The sequence below is a fragment of the Hippocampus guttulatus genome, chromosome 15 (assembly GCF_054856545.1).
Source record: "Hippocampus guttulatus isolate MCC_2025c chromosome 15, RoL_Hgut_1.0, whole genome shotgun sequence".
NCBI lineage: Eukaryota > Metazoa > Chordata > Actinopteri > Syngnathiformes > Syngnathidae > Hippocampus > Hippocampus guttulatus.
The window spans coordinates 13,225,321-13,245,329 of NC_141275.1; the positions used below are offsets into that span (position 1 = coordinate 13,225,321).

Below are 20,009 nucleotides of genomic sequence, written 5' to 3' on the forward strand. Positions count from 1 at the left end.
AGCGAGTGGCGAGGAGAGTGATTAATGAGGCCACACCGGTCGAGAGCGTCCTGCCCCCCCCCCCCCGTCCACCTCCCCGATGCTCCCGTCTCCACTCTGGAGCGCGCAAGCAAGCAAGTCTCCGACTAATGACTCCCGAGATGTCCTCTGATATACATTTCCCGAAAACACGACGGGCGCCTCCCTATCGCCTGGAAAGCCGCGGTGACACAGGTCGAAAGCAAATTAGTTGTCAGGTTTTAAGGAGTGGATTAGAATAATACGCGGAAGAGATCCATTTTCAAGATAATTCTGCATCAACATGCCGGTAGATAATTAGGAGTATTTTCTTTTCATTCCCCCAATATAATGATGAGCGCTGTAAGCTAATATCTCATATTAGTGTGCTTCGCCACGGATGACTTATTAGCGGCCTAACTGGAGAAAGGAACTAATTTGTCACAGGCATGCGGAACCTGAAAGAGCTGACGACAAACTTGGGGAAATGGAACATTCTGGAATGCATGAGGAAGTAAAATTTTTGCATGATTTATCCACCCCCCCTCCTCCCCATTAACTGCTTGCCAAAAAAAAAGCATTGGAAATCGATGTAACTGCAGGTTACACTTGTAGACAATGATTTAAAAAAAATAAAATAGACAAAGATTGCCGGACAGAGAGGGGGTTTGCCCACCATTTAACGGAAGGTCATTGCGACTTGAGGGACAAGCATCGGAAGAAGCTCGCGAGGCTCTGTTTAGACAAAATCATCCGAAAATGAACTCCGAAATGTACAGAGAGCCACTTATGGGAAGCCAGAATTGTAGTTGTGTGCTCCCTCCTACGAGCTCCGGTTAGGAGGCGGACAGCAGCGTTTTGGAGCAACTGGAAATGCTTGCCGGATGACTGCCTGACTCCAAAATAAAGTGCATGACGGTATTCCAATCAAGATGTAATGCAGGCATGGAGTACTCAAACATCACACAGTAAGTGTCAAAAGTCAAATCCAGACTTTCGTGAGTTTTACCCAAGCAAGTACTACGTCCTAAAATTGGCAACTTATACGTGACAAAAAAAGCCATCTGACTCCAGTAACCCCCACCTTCAATGAAATCCGTACTTGAAGCGAAAAGGGCATGACATCACCAAACACGGCATCCGTCGTCCATACAAACTCTTAATCCCTCCCAAAAGTGACTTGGGCCACTCATGACGCAAGGATCCGTGTTCAAACAGAGCTGCGTCAATGGACTACTTACCCCCGCGGACACCAAAATATGCACAGCTGCTGCCCAGAAACGGAATGTCATTGTCGAAATACGCCCCCCAACCCGCCCATTTCACAAACCGGATAGTGTTACAGGAAGCAACGTTCACCCCCCCCCCCCCCTCCCCACGATGAGAAACTCAAAGCGCCACACGCTGCTGCCCCTGACATCCCATTTTTCTGGCGCCTCTCACTTTTAATGGGATAACTTTGAAAATGGGGTGATTGGATGAAAGGATACACAGACGGACGCCGCCCCCCCCTCTCCCTCCCTGAAAGAAAGACCTCACCATTATTGAGGGGAGTTTTTTTGTATCATTTCACAAATCGCCAGTAAAAACACTTCAAACCTCCAAATCACCTTTATGGACTTTGGCTCGTTTAGTTTTCAAGTCTGGGCTGGAAGCTTCCCGCATTTTCCTCCATCTGGAGCCCAGAGGTTGAACGCAAATCGGGTTGGGTAACTTTAGACTTTAAAAGGAATCTTGATTGAACTTAACACCCTTTTCCCCCTCCATCCCCAAAGAGGTCGCTCTTTATTTCGTTAAACTTCGTTCAAAAGTCAGCCAGCGATTAAGAGAGACAAATGTCATTATCAAGTTCTTTCCTCGACCAGGCCATCTCTCTCTCTATCTCTCTCTCTCCAAGAGGGAGGTGGCAATTTAAGGCCCCCCCCACCCTCCCTTGAGACATGAAAGCCATTTTGCAAGTAAGAGGAGCCATATCTGCAGATGAACTAATTACGCTTGCCACCGTGCCATCAAATAAACGGCGCCCCGAGATTGTTCGCCGTAATGAGAAAGGACACAAAGCATTCAAAACAAAGGAAATGGCCAGGTAGGGTGGGAAAGGATACACGACAGAAAAAAGGAAAAGAGAACGGAGGCCGCGCGAGAAGCTCATCCAGTTCCTGCACTGGACAAGTTGGACATGTTACATGTTTGGATGCAAAGCCTCGGTGAGGCTCATTAAAGCCCCCACCCTGCACAGGACAAGTTGGACATGTTACATGTTTGGATGCAAAGCCTCGGTGAGGCTCATTAAAGCCCCCACCCCCACCCCCACCCTGCACAAAGCGATATGCACTCCCTAATGAGCGGATGCTCCCGGGAGGAATAAAAAAAAAAAACAGAGAGAGAGAGAGAATTGTGTCCTTGGGAAGCCGGCCATGACAGCCTCCACTGTATTCAAAGGCGAGCGGCCTCACGCATGTCAGGACTAACAACCGGGCCTTTCTCACCAGCTTCTCCGTCTCACCGGACACGCCCGCGCCGTTCTCCGGTTCCCGTCGGAATTGGGAGCGATTCACCAGACAAACATCATTATTGGGTTAGCGATAGGGTGCTGGGAAAAGTATGGATCGGGGAAACGGAGGGGGGGGGGGGGGCGCATTGGTCGGGTTGGCGTGGGTTAGAAAAAAAACAAAAAGGAATATAAATGTGTTCCCTAAAGAGGATATGACAGAAAATGACGGAGGTTAGGTTCGGCTTACGGTAAAGTTGGGTGTATAATTCGATTTGGAAGGCAACAAAAACCGGGGGGGGGGGGGGGCAAGCGGAATGACGGCGAGCTTTATCAGGCAAACATTTCACGCCGAGCTTTGGAGAGGGAGCCATTGGCAGACGTGAAACCGGGATGCTCGGTCGCAAAAGTACGGGACAAAGTTTGGAGCGGCGGGTTTTTGTTTTTTGCGACGGAGGACGTTGACACGAATTTGGCCATTTTCCTTTTGGACTGGACTGCTTGAAATTTTTTTTTTTTAAGACAGGAAATTCAAAGCATTGAATCGTGAATTCCATGATGACAGAACTTTGATATTTAATGGATTATGACTCCCCCCGCGACACGTGCTCGGCATAAAACCTCGTGAAGAGGGTCTTTCTTACCTTACGTCGTGAACTGAAACCCGTTTTTTTTCTCCCCTCCCAACGCTCAATTAACAAGCGCTAGCCATGAGTCCAGCGCGCTCGAACGTGTCACATCAACACGTCTACTTTTTACACTCGGCGAGAACACCGCACGCGCAATCGTCGCCATTTTCCCCAAAACAAGCCGTCGCTCTTGATTGACGGCGAGCCAATTTAGCCACGTGCGGCGCCGCCCGATTAAACTTTCAGCAGGGCAACAGACGCTCATGCATTTACATCAGCACTCGCGCAAAAAAAATGCCCCCCCCCCACCCCCGTTCTCTCTCGCCATCGCCCACAAATGGCGAAAGCGATACGAGGAGGGTGGCACAAATTAGGCGATCCGCAGACGTAATGTAGCTGATCGCCCCGGGCATCGAGACGCTCAGCCCCTTCGCGACACGCCGCTTGAAAATGCATGAATTCAATCATGCATATTAATGAAACATCTTTCAGCATATCACTCAACACAATTGGATTGGATTTCCGACAGGGCGGGTCCATAAAAAACAAATTTACGTCGATAAATAACGAGCAAATAAGACATTAGCATTTCGTAGCGCCGACATAGTTCCCCTTTGAGTGCGTTTTGTTCTACACGAGTATTTTTCTGTTCACGCTCTGCGTTTGGCTGGCAAAAAGTCAAGGGTAGACCCCCCCCCCACACACACACACCTCTTAGCTGCGATGGACTCCGACTCATCCGCGACCCGAATGAGGGTAACTAAATAAGAAACTTTTCGAAAATGTTAGGGGACTAGCCAAGCCTTGGACCGTTTGGCGTCCTGGTGCTGGATCGTGGTTTTGTTGAGCTTAAAAGATTTTATGGATTCCCCAAATCTTGCAGAATACTCAAAAAAGTTTTTCATTTGACAACTTCTGGCGTAGAAGATGGGTAAAGTCAAAATCTTTGGGCCTCCATTTTGCTGCGCAGGCCTAATTCTGAACAGTCAAGAGAGGAAAAATAATTGCCCAGCGAGAGACAGTGGACCAACACGGGCTTATTAAAACAACTCGCCGGACTCGCTTTGCAGTTAAAATGAGTCTGCCAATCAAGGGAGCGGCCGGTCGTTGGACGTCATCGCAATGCAAACGAGAAAGCGGCGTAGTTCAGCGTTGCTTTGATGGTGCAGGGTTTGAACAAGTTGATGGGATTTCTTTTTTTGTTTTTTTAAACAATGCAATTAACCCTGCCAGGGACAACGGTCACTATAGTAGACAGATTCTCATGTTATCAGGTAACAGCGTGCATGAAAGGGTTCAATAACATGAAATAGATCCATTTATGTCTCCGAGTTTCAGATTTTAACCAAAACAAAACACTGGAGCAAAATTTAGAGATAGATGCCGTTTGCCGGCTTTCCTCTGGAGAAAAGCCACGCTCGTCGCTTGATCCCAGAAAAACAGCACGCGAGTGAAAGGAAAGCCATAAATCCACAGGTTGGAGCCTCTCCCCCCTTGACGACACTCTACATGGTGTCCTGACAACGCTGCCGCCGCTCCTCCGCCAACATCCGTCACCTTCATCCCCCACCCCCCACCCCCGCCCTGGCCCAATTCACTGAGCTTTTCTTTCCCTGGCGGTCCGCAAGGTCCAGTTTGAAAGTCTTATGAAGTACCACCCAAGAAACAACAAAGACGGACGACTGACACGTAATGCCTGCGACTGCTGGAGTCACAATCAGTGGAGGGTGGGGGGGGGCAGTGATGGCTCAATACCATAAACCGAGCTGGATCACATGACTGGCAGTACTATAGTACCAATGAGGTCTGGTACTGAGAACTATTGGTACCTGGAATTCTTCAACATCCACACACACCCTTTTCAGTACCCAAAAGTTAGATGAGGCACAGTCAGGGCTGTTGATGCGCAAGCTAGCCACGTACAGGTCAACTTGCTCGGTATGTTTGAGGCGGCACGGAGGACGACGGGTTAGCACGCCCGCCTCACAGTGCAAAGGCGCAGGGTTTGATTCTGGCTCCGCCCTTTCTGTGTGGAGTTTACATGTTCGTGCCCGCGCGGCTTTTCTCCGGGTACTCCGGTTCCCTCCCACATGCCAGAAACATGCGTGGCAGTTTAATGGAACTCTTAAATTGTCTCTGGGTGTGATTTGTGAGCGCAAAAGGTTGTTCATCGATGCGTGACCTGCGATTGGCTGGCAAACGGTTCAGGGTGTCACCCCCTCACCCCCTCCCCCTCGCCAACTGCCCAAAGACCGGATATGCCCTGCGACCCTCGTGAGGATAAAGTGGATCACAAAATGGATGGATGGATAGCTTGAAGTCTGAGAACAGAAGCATGATCAAGATCAAGCCCAAAGGTCTCGTAGTACCGATGACATCATTAAACGAGAGGCAAACAAATCTTCCGGTCTGAAATCTTTTCAAGATCCAGTCAGTGTCTGCCATGTGTTTCCCATCTCCGAGATGATGTTAGCTCGCCAGCCACCTGCGACCAGCCGGGGACAACAACACATTTATTTCCATCAGCATTACCTCATCGCCGCGCATTTCCCTTCCAGGCTTCTCATATCGGATGATAGCGGCTAATTAGATGATGGCTGACATGACAGTTTGATCAAAAAGGTCCTCAGAGCCCGTCAAATAAACGTCTCCCGGCGCATTTTATCTTCTTCCCAGCGCGTGACAGGTTTCAAATTAATATGAGACCCGAACATTAAGTTTAACACAAGCTGGTACTGCACCTTTGCCTTTCTTTAGCAACTCTTTTCCGCAACTCCTGAAGTGTTCGGAGAGGATTTTTTTTTTCCCTCCCTTGATTTCATTAGTGATAAAAACAGGAACCCCGCAAAAAATTTCGACTGGACAGAAACTATGCAAATATTTTGACGCTGTGCAAACCGTGCGAGGCTAAACAAAACATTTAGACTGAACCAGAAAAAAAGCAAGAAATAAAACAAGGTCATAAACGCACACACAAAGAGGCAGTTATCATCTGCCTCATGCAACTGGCGCCCCCGAATGCAGACGTCTTGACTTTTGTCTCACAGATAAAGCGATAATCCAATATCAGAGACGGAGCAACAAGTTCTGCTTTCGCATCTTTGCACTAAAACTAAACATGATATGAGAGGTTAGAAAGAAAAGAAAAGACATGTTTCGAGGTGTCAAGGCAAGCATCCCCCCCCCAAAAAAAATTGACATTGAGCAAAAGCGAACATTTTTCAACAAAACGGAAATTGCTTTTGAGTTGACGAAACTGATCAAAACTCCTGGCACGATTCAAATCATCGGAATAGGGGGGGGGAAATCATGTAAAAGATTGTAAATGTACTGTAAAAAAATGTTTTTGAACATACATAAAATATTTGAGATAAAAAAACAGTTGAAAAAGACAGAGAAGATATCCAAGACTGAATTTTGTTGGGACTTTCATCTACCTCGGTCAAGGACGACGTCCCTAACTGATGTCCAAAAACGTTTTACTTGTGGAACACCGTGAAAACTAAAACACATTTCAAACAACAAGCAACATTACAATAATCTCTTCGACAAGACTTTAAGTAAAAAAGCCAAAAACAAAAATACATACCCTGTGCACCTTGTAAACCCAAAGTAAAACACTGGTGTCAAAGTCAAGGCCCGGGGGCCAGATCTGGCCCACCACATCATTTAAGTGGCCCGCGAAAGCAATTCAAACATGGCAAATTCCATGAAGCTTGCTAAAATATGTACCAAAATTTCAAATTCTCATATGTAATAAATGAGAGGGACGTTGCAAGCATTGTTTTGTTGCCAAACACCCCATTACAATCACATAAACAATAGTTCCATGAACTATTATTCTTGACTTCTTTATATGATTTCAATCATAATGGCCCCCCAAGGAAAATGGTACCTAAAATATGGCCCGCAACGAAAATGACTTTGATGCCCCTGATCTAAAATAAAGTCGTCTCTCTTTCTCTCCTCAAATAAATTATATTTTAGTTGTCATGGCAACCAATCGACTCAATACCGGCGCCAGGATGACGCTGAACGTAAGACTCAACAACCCATTTGGACAGCACAAAAAACAAACAAGCAACGACAATGAAATTATAAACGACGGTCCCAAAGTTGCTGCCTAGGAACTTGGACAATGTGAGAAAGCCAACGTTCGTGCCACATGGCTTTGGCCGGCGTACACGCTTCGAAAAAGACTGCCGGGCCACGGAAGATGCTCGGCTCAAGAATGCGCTCACGTCGCCAGTTCAGACAGTAAACAACCGGTTCTTGCAATAGCGCATACGCTGCACATATTGCAGCATTCTAATCTCCCGCGGGGAGGGTAGGGGAGGGAGGAGTCTGCAACACAAAGGCTAAGGCGTCTTTAGACCCCGGGGGTAATTTCAGAAGGAGCCCCCTCCCTACCCTCCCGCTGCCGGGATGAGCTAACAAACCGTTGCCGGGCTATTACATCATGAGGGTGAGTCAGGAGAGAGTTAAGCGCGCACGCCGCAAAAGGTACAACGATGGCGATGGATTTCACGGCAGGAAAGGCGCAAAGCAAACAGCAGCTGCTCATCTCGGTGCCAAAAAGAGCCCGACCTGGACTTGATCTCTGCGCTGCGGTCGATAAATCATTAAACTCGCGTTCGGGTGAAGTATGCTCGATTTTGAAGGTGCCGAGGTCAGCCGAGGGGTTTGGAAAAGCGGACATTTGGTTTTGACATTTAGGACAAGGAATCGCTCAAGGTGAACTGGAGGGGATCTGGAAGAATGACTTTTTCGTCTGTTGATGGTTTAGCATTTTCTGCAAGTGACTTTTGACCCCCCCCCCCCCCCACCCAACCCGCAGAGATAGTCTTGGTTTACTTCCAACTAGTTTGCTGACACCTGCGAGACTTTACTTCTAATTGGCTTACAATAAAAAAAGGACTAACCTGAGCCAATCATCACTTAAACCAGAGGTCTCAAAGTCATTTTTGTCACGGGCCACTTTGGGGTTGTGACTTCTTTACCTTGGAGGGCCGTTACGACAGTGAAGCTATTATGGAAGATGACATGCATGATTTTTGCTTTCGCGGGCCACACAAAATGATGTGCCGGGCCAGATCTGGCCCCCGGACCTTGAGTTTGACACGGTGACTGAAACGGTTCCACCCACTCTTCCTCAGCCAGTCATCACTGATGTGTGGGCTCGCTGATCTGATGTAGAGGAGCTTCAATGATCAAATATTTAAAGTACCGGTAGTGGAGTCATCATGATGAAGGATCGATGATATGAAAAGTACTTTTTTTCTCAATGTTGCCATCACGATTATGTGCAAGCCGACACTGGGGTCGAAACAGGAGTTGAGAAAAAAAATACACTGAAATTGTTTATCCTATTTACAGATTGCTTGCGTTTGTTCAAAGCAAATATGCATGGGAAGAGAAACTTGAATAAACAATAATCGCATATTAAAATCGCAATATTGAGGGAAAAAAATATGATTGTTTTTCAAAATGCTTCAACACCAGTCGAGATAGCAAGACTGCAATGAGGCATTTTATTCATACAAACAAAAATCATAAAATATTTCAACAGACCCCCCCCCCCCCCAAAAAAAAGGAAATTTGGGAAAATTCAGAATTAAAAAGTTGACCGCATTGCAAGTAGACGTCATGAACGCTGCGGTCAGTCCCCTATCCCGACTGTAAGTGGCATTAATTGGCTGTTGGTGACCAAGCAAACTCGCCAATTGCACACAAGCGCAAAGCTTTTCTTCTAACCCGTATCCATTGGAAGCAAGCAAAACAAAACAAAGGTGTTAATGGGGATTACTTGAGAAGATAATCTCAGACTAGGCAACATCTTGGGATAAGATCTCTCTCACACACCCACACGCACACACGATAAAACATCTACAAATTTCGATTCACCAACAGGCCAAATCTCAGGAGCTGTCATGCGACTACGGTCGCTCCCTACAAATAGTCTCATGAAGCGAGGAGCTTCGACCGACCATAAAATGCATGCGGCATATGTGGTGCGGTTTTTGCTGCAGTCCTGCTTTCCACGACGGACCATTTGCGACCTTCTTGGCACTTGTCAAGATTAAACGAAATGTGAGGAGCACATAAGAGTACAAATTAGAACTTTACTGTACATTTAATGAGACAGAAACCACCGACATAGGTTGAAATACAGACTGCACGTGTTTTTCACATCACCGTAACCACATTAAAAAGTGCCAACCTGGTCCTTACTTTTTCCTCAGCCAGTCTCAGAGATGTATGGACCATACGTACTGTATAAAAAATTTCTATTGATATGTAACACGGGTTGGGTTGGGTGGTGTATCATTTTTGTGCTTCTTCCCCCACATTCACTTTTCAATAGAAGACCCTCAGAGCTCACACAATGCAAATGGCTCACGGCTCTATTCATGTACTTATTAATATGCAAAAGGCCGGCCCATCGCCGTCTAAAAGTGGCAGGAGATGAAATAGAGAGAGCGGCTGTCAAATACGAATGGTACACTAACGAATTCAATGTGAAGACACCCTGCTACATGCTGAGGATTTAGGAATAATGAAGCCATTATTTCGCTTTGGGGTGAACTGCGTTTGGTGACGTACAGTATTGGAATCATTTCTTGACACTTTGTATTTGCTGTAGACTGGAAGCACTCGGGGTTGACAGCAAATGATGAATATTAGACACGATTCAGCTTTCATTTCATCCATCCTTGAGTTTGAAACCACCTGTTCAACGTTATAATTTGTGGCATTAAATCATGACGTATAAACTGTTGAAGTCTTGACATCTGTTTTAATTTGTACATTAAGTACATTTTTTATGGAGTGCTATTTCCTTTCTACAAAAGACAGACCGAAAAGATTTGGGGGGGTGCTGGAACAGATTGATGGCATTTCCATTCATTTTAATGGGGGAAGATGATTTGAAAGCCAAGTGGATGCACCATGTAATAAAATATGTGACTGACACGAAAAAGGAGACTTATCGGGTTCTCCTTTTCATAGCTCTGGGGAGGATTTTTTTGAGCAGTAGTTATCTGCCCTCCCAAAACCTGTTATGTTCGGATTAGCATGATGCAACAGAGTCAAACGTGTTCCTCGTGTCCCTTTTACACGCAGATGGTGCAGTGACAAAGTTCTAGAGGCTCGTATTTATTCTGAGCGCGACCTTATAATTTTCCTCTTGTTTGGCTGCTCTTTTTTTTCCCCTCAGTTCCCCTTCGTTCAAAAATAGCCCATATTATTTTCCTAGTGGCTTTGAACAACCGCACGCAAGTTAAAGAAAGGCACATGTGTTTGCCATTTTGCAGTTGCACTATTTCTCTTGCAACTTTCACCGTTTTCCTCGTCTTTTTCGTTAGGTGGGTGGATTGGAATTCAGACTCAACGCTCGATGTCACGAAACATTGTTCTGGACGTGGATGAATTGCTAGATGCTACTTGCCGTTCATAAAAATCTGCAATTGTCGCAAACCCTTTAAAAACAAAACACAATTGTGGAATTCCCACCAAGCAAAAATAGTTTTTCCATTCATCAAAATGCAACAAGATTATTCACAGTGATGCAGGAACAAGAAGGAAATCTCGCTTTGCCTGAGGGTGTACGGCGGCGGCGGCCCTGTGCTGTTAATTTGATGTTTATTTAGTAGATAGCTCTCAAGTCTGGATCCTGTCGAGCCGACACATCGTTCTCACTGGACCAAATTGATGCGATTAGATTTTTCACATAGGTGTTACCGAAGCCCAAGCGGTTGTTAGGACTAAAAACAGATTTGTGATCACATTTCAGATTTGTTAAACATCAGGGGGGTTAACATCCCACCCTGCTGGACGCCGCCCAAATCTGTAAATGTGTATTTTCTCCAATAAACCTCCATTCAAATGAGAAGTTTTTCTCTGTGTCATCAGGAAAATAAACCGGAAAACCCCAGAATGGGACTCAACGCCTTTTCAAACCAGAATGAAATCATCCACCACCAATATGACAACTGGAATGCTTACAAGTTAATCGGGAAGAGTCAGTCACGACATAAGACCACAGTTTCGATCTTGTTCCCTCATGAACCAAAACTACTGTACGGCTCTGATAAACCAAGAAATCCCTCGTCAAACTGTGGCTAATTATCAAATCAGCTAACACGAGGGGAAGCGAACACGGCATCACAACGGTTCCTGTCGGCAAACCCATGAACATCTCGCCTCGCCAGTCCAACGTCCAGACACTCAAAGGACCAGGTTGAATATACATTACAATTAAATTTCTCAAATCTCATCTCGGCATCTTCACCTGCCTCAAACATTAATTACACTTGAACCGAAACAGGAACCCGAAATCAATAAAGTCAATTAAGCAGCTCAGCCTTCTAATAAGTAATACCGCCATTACCCTTTTTAATACACCCCCGGCCTATCAAATAATGCGATCAATTTCTTTGACTTTCTTCGCCTGCCGCAACAGAGCGGCACCAACCTCAAAGATGTCTAATTATCTTCCTCACTCTTTTCCTTTATCAGCTTGTGCGCACTGCAGCGACTTTCTTAAAATATCTCTGAAATATTCCAAGCAATGCAGCATCATAAACCGGGGGGGATAAACAGGACACATTCGCCGTGCCAGTTGAACCGCTAATACAGTAAATAAAAGCATAAGCAAGTAGGCAAAGCAAATCTTGCTCGGACGTGACAGTTTTTTTTTTTTTGTCTGAGAACTCCAGTGTGATTCCTCAGAAAGTGTTGTTGGTTTGATATGTGTAAAAGCAATTTCAACCCTGGCGCACACATTCATAGACCAGTAGAACCTGGTTGTGATGCCAAATGCCGTTCCTGATGCACTGGCCAGGAATCGACCCATGGCGTCGAAATGAACTAGCAACAGCATGGACCAGAGACAAAACGATAACGAACAACAATGGGAAAATCATGAGATTTTGGTACTTTTGTAGTACCGTTACACAGGACAACCCTAGTACAGGAATACATTTTTATTCGCTGAGATGCAACAAAGCAGAACAGCCGTTGACATACTCATTTCATATACCGGCACAACAAAAGTGCCTTGACGTCAAAAACTGCGTATTTTTCATATTGTTCCCGGTTGGCAGATAATGGCCATTCCTCCATCAAAGAAGTCAAGTGTGCTTGCTTCAAGCTGTTTATGAGTCACCCCTGTAAAATAGATACTGCATTTGTATGTGGAAAACAATGAAAGTCGGACAAATACACTGCGGTAACCTAACGTACATTACCCCCCCCCCCCCCCACGCAACAAGAATAGCCTAAGGCAAAACGCGGCGTTTATCGCTGGAAGCAGCTACTCAAGTCTAATCAAGAATTAGCTACAACTCCCAGTTCAGGTTTTACTGTATGAATCCCACAGCTAAAAGTCAATAAATCATTGTACAATGTGTTTTTGTACACCATAAACAATCATTGTACACCAAAATGATTCACCATACCACAGAATTTCATCGAACGAAGGCCCCGTTAGCTTAATGCTAACATATAATGTGAAAAAGCTATAGCGGGGCTAATGGAAATTTGTATCTGTGTGAAGGTGATTAAAAACTTGCAAACAACTGCTACTGTAACAAAAGGAGCCCCAAGTTACGGAGCTGCATTTACTCATTATCCATTTAATTAAGATGTGTCTGAAAATAATAGACATACTTATAAATATGAATACATACATGTACCTGTTTATGTTTGTGCGGTTTTGTCACATCGTCAGGGAACAGTTTTAACCTGAGAGAGGACTGAAGGCAACTGAGTGGACACTGCGGAATCCACCGCTAGGTAAGCTAACATCATTAGCATGTGGTCATTTTTTTGTTTTTGTTTTGTTATTTCTAGGCATGTTATAATGGCAAATCCGCTCAAAGCAGATGTGGCATAGTGCTGGTCAACCTGCTGGTTTCAGCTCCTGCCAGCACACATGGGCTAAATATAACAGTTGGCCGATGAAGAGAAACAGAACCGTGCGCCGACAATGCCTAAACTTTGCTCTTTGTAACCGGGCGGACGTCTCGTAAATCAACTATTCTTCCTCTCTCCAAAGGGCCCTGGGAGCCCTCCAAACTACACTTGGGGTCGCCTATAGAACTGGAGAGCAGATGTAAGGAGGAGGCGGAGGAGGTTTGAGGTGGTTGTGGGCTTGGGGTGGGGTGGGGTGGGGTGGAGGGGGGTTAAAAAAGGCTCCCTTAACCACAGGAGCTTTGGGATCGCAAGCTATTGTATTTACTCGATGACTATTCAGTAGTCTCCAACCGGATTAAACAGCACAGTCGGTTCTGTCTGGACTCTCAGTTAGAAACTCTACTTTACCATCCATCCACATATCAGAAAAGATAACCAGAGGGGGAAAAGGCAACCCTTAGTTCATCCACTCTAAACTTCTGGACATGTGCACACCACATGAGGGGGCATTTGACATGTTAGGATGGAGAAAATAATACAATAAAATCGCCCTGGGAAAGGCTTTGGGGGTGAATGGGGACTGGTGATGCTCCAGCATCCACAAGAAAAAAAAAAGCTGCTTGAATTTATGCCCCAAAAGCAAGTTTGAGGTTGACAGACTGATTCCAAGCCGCCACGTTTCATTTTCAACCCTCTTGGGGGAGGCTGGTGGCAGGAAACTTTTGGGTCCGAGCGCGACGCGCCTCCGCCGGGTAACAAGCCGTCGGTCGGCCGCCGGAGGATGCTGCACTAGCACCTCCATTTAAAATAAATGAATAGATAAACATCTCACCTGCGCAGGCGATGTAGAGGAATCCCCAGATGATGTCCCTTATTTGAAGCATCTTTAAGAAGGAGTCACGGATATTCTCCTGGTTTTATATAAAAAGCTGGTAAACAACAACAGCCAGCGGGCGGCTTTCGCTCGGTGCTCCTCGTCGCTGCCCGTGTGCGCGCAACAATGAGTGACAAGCAGCAGCAGCAGCAGCAGCGGCGGCGGCGGCAGCCGTAGCACCCAGACGCGCGCGCGCGCACTCACGCAGGCACGTGCACGCGCTCAATTGATACCAGTGCGATTACTCCGCCCGGTGGCCCCTCGCTCGCACAGCATGCAAGCGCACGCGGGAGGGAAGCAGGGAGGGGAGGATTGGAGGGCAGAGGGAGGTGGAGGAGGAGGAAGAGGAGGAGGCGCGTGACAAAGTAGTGCGCGGAGCAGGCGGAGGAGACAGCAGATGGTCCACTAATTCGGATTATTGAACCCGCGCAAACTGGCCGCTGGCGGGGGGCGGGAGCGACACATGAGAAACGCTCTGCACTGAAAAGTTGCAATTGAATAATTACGAAGACTATATATCATTGAGTTGGGTAGAAAAAGTTGAGGATTGAGCCAGCACAAACAGTAGACCCCTCAAAGAAAAGGAATGAAAAACTATTTATAATAGGACAATATGAAAATGTTTTATTTCAATGGAAAACAAAAAAAAGTGCAGAAATAACCCAGATAATGTATATATATATATATATATATATATATATATACTTTTTTTTTTAGAAAATCAAAATGAATTCAAAAATCAATGACACGTTTGAAGAAAATGTCAAGAGTTTTAGCCACTTTTTAAAATTTTAATCTCATGGGACATATTGCTGGTCCTTCTGGTGTGCACGCTTTGGCCACCCGGGGGCAGTATAAGACAAACTCGGAAAAGTCGTTAATTCTTGACAGAATATGGGTGTGTTATTTTGTGGAATGCCATTGCGTTTAAATGTCTGCCGCGAAAAGGATTACAACACTAGAACACTGATGCTGTTTCTCTGCTTGTTTCTGTTTTATGCAGAGTATGAATTCACACACAGTTAAGTTGGGGAACAGCTAAAATGCATGATTTGACTGGCATACATATTTTGGCTCCCAAATAAATACTGCAGAACACTTAATTAGCCAACACTTACACCCCTTTATTCCCCAAGGCCACTTTGAAGTACTTTAGCACTAAAATTGTTGCGCTAATTCACACTTGACTTGAAGTGTTTGAGCTCTAATTGCAGTCCGCCATAGTCAAGTGCGTTTGCTCGCTTTGCCGAAAATAACCGGAGTTAAGTTTTACGCCGTGAATACCCCGAATGCGACGCTATAGGTTTTTGGTTTTTAAACGTGTTGAGACCACTTAGACGGGTGTTTACTGATCTGAATAACCATTGTTTGAAAATGTTTTGAAAAAGTATGAGGCAGCCGTTTTCTTTCAGGCCGGTCCCTTACCGGAAATGAAGAGCGCTGGCGTCCTCTACTGGATGAAAGGGGAGAATGCAGCGTTTTACAATTTAGCCTCCAAAGCCTGTTAAAAAAAAAAGTCAACTCAGCTTTGTTGTCAAATATGCTCCATGTGCAACATACAGCACAGATGAAATTTCTTTCCTCTCAACCACAGTGCAACCACAGGAGCGGGTACCCGCGCCGCCATCAATGCCGTATGCAATAGTTTTTTTTTATTTAGTTTGTTTTAATTTAACGAAGAGGGGGTTTCGCCCCTGGGTGTTGTTTTGCATTATGCCTCTAGATGACACTACAGGACAATATTTCCACCTGTGGTTTAATTTTGGCCTTGATTATTCCTGCTTTGGATCAGGCAATAATAAGAAAACCTTTATTAGTCTCGCAATGGAGAAATTCCCAATTTACAGCAGCAAAGTTATGAAAGGAAGAAGTAGAACAACAAAATATGAGAGCTGCTGGAAAGGCAGCCACTCTCGCGGCGCCATTTTGATGCACGAAAGCATAAAAAAACAAGATTCAGGCACATTTAAACCACAAATACATACGCCCGTTTTATTTAATCTCATATATTAGATTTCACTTGCAGTCAGGCTTGACTGCAGGGGTACGAAGTGTTGACCACATGGGAGCGCTGTGGTCCAGCTGCAACTTCATATTTTTAATTTGTTATGACGTGTGTGTGTGTGTGTGTGTGTGTGTGTGTGTGTGTGTGTGTGTGTGTGTGCGCGTGTGTGCGTGTGTGTCTACATACACACGTCATTGAATTTACAGGCTTGTGATTGTACAGCATAAAGATTCAGAGCATTCGCTGATGCCTCTTTGAGGGTCACCAAAAGGTTTGGATATTACCGGAAGTCTTCTTCTTCCTTGTTGTTGCTCTGTAGGCGTCGTATCACAAAAAAATCCACTGCACACTCAGTGACTTCCTCACGATTTAGGCTGGAGATCAGGGGCTTGAGACTCTCGCCTCACATCCTGCTCCCCAGAGGTTAATTATGTTCACTTTGCCAGGCGTGACTTGGAGGTGGGGGGGGGGGGGGGCGGGCAAGAAAAAGAAAACCCACACGGGCCGCTGTCGCTAACAACCAGTCGCCTCCGATGAAGTCTCGCTTCACACGTGACGTGTCGCCAAGCTGCCTGGCGGACGGCTAATTAAAACGACACGACCGTGGATGCGTGGCAGCGTTCGCGACTCGGGCTCGAGTCGCCGCGCTTTGCCTCCTCGGAGGTGAACGCGAGTCGATGCCTCTTCTCGTGACGGAGGTTGTTTGAGGTTTTCATGCATATTCGGGAAGGATGCAGACACGAGAAGAAGGCCAAATTAGAACACAAAGTGCATGAATGTATTGGACAAAACGCTTCATTATAATGAGGTCAATCGATCAGCTGTAAATCCAACATGGCAGCAGGGTGTTTAGAAGGAGTGAAAAACCACAATCTGTGTTTGGTGAAATTAAAAACAACCATTATTTCACAAATTCACTTTTTTTTCAGTGTAAAATATCCTCAGCTATTCACTTTAGTCTTGCCTTGTCTTTGCTCTTGGTTTTTTTTTTTCGAGTGCTCTTTCTGTCAAGCCTCAAGATCCCACAAGATGGCGACCAAGCCCTGGCTAATAGCAAAGCATTGATTGGTGTGATCTAATTATGTTGAAGCTCGTCAATGTCACCGTAAGGTGCCTTTAAGACTCTCCCATTTCACCCCCTTGACATTTACTATTGAACGCTTGCTGACAGGGTGGACCTCAGAAGGACCCGCACAATGTCCACTGAATTGAAGCACACATTCTTTACATTCTATTTATTATTATTACTGTCTGTTTGTATTTGTTTGCTTTTTTTTTTTTTTTTTTTTTTTTTTTGCGCAGGCTGGAACAGATCATCGGCATTTCCATTCAATATCAATAAGGAGGATGATTTGAGATAAACACAAACAGCAAAATATGTAAGCTTGTGACAGAATGGACATAAATACTGTAGGGGTAAATTCTGGAACTGTCCAGCTGGTCAGCCTCGTTTGAAGAAAGACCACAAAAACAAAAATGGTGATACTGTTATTGTCAACATACATCTCTGAGAGGGTCAGATACCCCATATAGGCAGACGTGCTAACTACCAGAGTACCATGTTGACCTTCAATTTGATGGGGGGATGGGGAGGGGGGAGGGGGGAATCACTCTTCCAAATGGATTATTATTACACCAGCCCGCCATTCTCCCAGGGGTACACGTGCAACTCTGCATGCCACAGGACAATGCGTCTCCGAGCGTCTTCTTTTAAATTATGCCCGCCGTGCTCCTGACTGTCAGATCATAATGTGGTTTTATGTCTTCAGCAGCGGGACTATAAGTTACTCGCCGATGTCTCGTTTCATTTGCTACTCCCCGGCATCCAATAACAGCGCTTTCTCGCACCTTGCCGCCAATAAATCCTTAAGACTTGTTAACCGTCTTGCAGGGAGACGCTTTGATGCGCAAAGCTCCTCCTGGTTTGATACATCAATGTCGGCTACAAAATTTTATCGGCGCACGGGTATTTCTGACGATAGTTTGAGTTACTCAGATTCCACATTGTGCCGACAAGGATGGCCCCCAAAATGATAAAACAGTTTCCAGTGACCTTTTTTTTTTGTCGAAATACCCCAACAATCAAGACCAAGATCATACAGAAGACATGAGAGATTGCCTTCCGATTTGTTTTGTGTCTACCAAATACTTGACACCGAGAACGCACACAGAGGTAAGCTTTTAGATGACTGCCAGAAATCTCTAAGGCCAAGATCTGATTGAGTCAGGCTTTGGAGGAAATAGCATCATTGTTCTTTCGGGGAGGGGATTGGACCGCCACAAATCATCACCAGGTTGAAAATGATGCGACAAAATAAATGAAGCCCTTTGTTTCCGTATATCCCCCACTGGTATTTGGAACCAATCTGTGTCCGCGACATTGAGCCATAAACCAATCGCCTTTGGGAAACGTACACATGGACGCTGCGCTTAAACCAAACCTACATCTAAAAATTACTGTTCAACTTACGCAAAAGAAGAAACCACAACGTTCAATAACTTGACAAGACTGGATTTTGCCTAATTGCATATTAACAAGCCAACGTGGGCATCATCTCTTTGCGTTTAAGGACACAAACATGACGCAAAAAAAAAATGAAAGAACACTGGTTATTTTCTGGGGCTGCTTTGCTACATCCGGCAGAGGCAGTCTTGAATCTGTGCTAATATGAAGACTATCAAGGCGTTTGAGGGCCAGTTAATGCTCCCTGGAAGCGGATAATGACCCCCCCCCCCAAAACAAAACAAAAACACAACGGCTCAGAACAAGACATCTGCATATTCACAAAAGCCCCGATCTGAACCCAAGTGAACATCGACGGACGGCATTGATAGCCTCCAAATTTCGTGCAACAAATGCTTAAGGGCAGGATGTCATCATTTTTGGTCAGTCAGATTTTAAAGTGGAGTTATGTACAGTCATTTCATCGGTTTTAAGCGACTTCAGTGAATCACTCGTTCTTTCTAATAATTATTTTATTTTGGACACAAAAAGGACAACGCTTGCATTTGGGCAAAGTGTACCAACCACTTCCAAAATGCGGTGATTTACTGCATAATTCCATCCATCCATCAATCCGAACCATTTATCCTTATGAGGGTCGCGCTCAAGAATTTCACTCCGAAATGTAATGTGGAGGTGCAATTGTATGGCATCTTTAGATCATGGACCATCATGAAATCATGTGGTGCTACAGTTGACAAACAATTTTCAGCTCCTAAACTTGTAACGCCACTGACAATCCACCAGAGACACACGAAATACCAACACCAGCCACTTGGGAGTTGAAGCCCAAACCTTTTTCATCCCACGAAGAATCCCAGCCTCAGGGACTGTCTGTGTGGGATTGGCATTTTCTCCCATGTCTCAGTGTTCTCCAGGGACTCCAGTTTCCCGGACAACCAAAGTTTGGAACCTTAATCAGTTCCCTTGGGTAACGCTGCTGACACGAGATCTGCATTTGGTCCCCTGGGCGCGACCACGTTTGACGCCAACCGTTCCTCAGGTACCAACTATAACTACCATGTTTGACATCCTTGCCTTAGGATGAAACCAGGGCGACCCAAACCTCCGAACCCGTCGACCAAAAAAAAAAAATATATATATATATATATACAATTTTATTTTTTGTTAGCTCATTAACTCATTCACTCCCAAAGACGTTTTTAAACGTCTTTTCCAGACTTGGTCCAGAATCGGCTGGTACTGAATGAGTTAATGGGGACCAGGACTCAGCCGCGATAAGTGAAAAACTGCGAAGGAGGGTTTGCTCTGAGTCATTCAGCATTTTTTTTTCTGAATACATATACTTTGGGGGCACTAAAATAGGGATCTCTTTCCTAACAGGTAGGTACTGTAGGCAGCACACAATGATGCAACAGCGAGCTCAGAAACCGGCGTCAGCGAGCAAAACGACTCCTCTTACTCCTTGGGCCGGGCCGTGCCGAATATACTTAATCCCCTTCAACCTTACACTCAATCTGTTGACATTTGCGCTCTCCCTTTTGGAATACTTAAGAGCATCGGTGAACAGGAATGTGGAGAGTAGAAAGCGCCTTGGACTAATCCCAATACCCAAGACACACTCAAAGAAAAAG

At 45.4% G+C, this 20,009-nt stretch overlaps 1 protein-coding gene across 5 annotated transcripts in view; it reads right to left on the minus strand.

The window, feature by feature from the left end:
* ncam1a (neural cell adhesion molecule 1a) overlaps positions 1-14,055 on the minus strand; it is a 146,970-nt gene extending 132,915 nt beyond the window's left edge. For 2 of the 5 annotated variants that reach the window (XM_086130669.1, XM_086130671.1), the window contains exon 1: positions 13,865-14,049. In XM_086130669.1, coding sequence (XP_085986795.1) covers positions 13,865-13,916 — 52 coding nt within the window. In that variant the 5' untranslated portion in view covers positions 13,917-14,049. Of the gene's footprint in view, positions 1-13,864 lie in introns of all 5 variants that reach the window. The other 3 variants (XM_086130666.1, XM_086130667.1, XM_086130668.1) reach the window with 3 other exon arrangements.
* Positions 14,056-20,009: the final 5,954 nt, after the last annotated feature.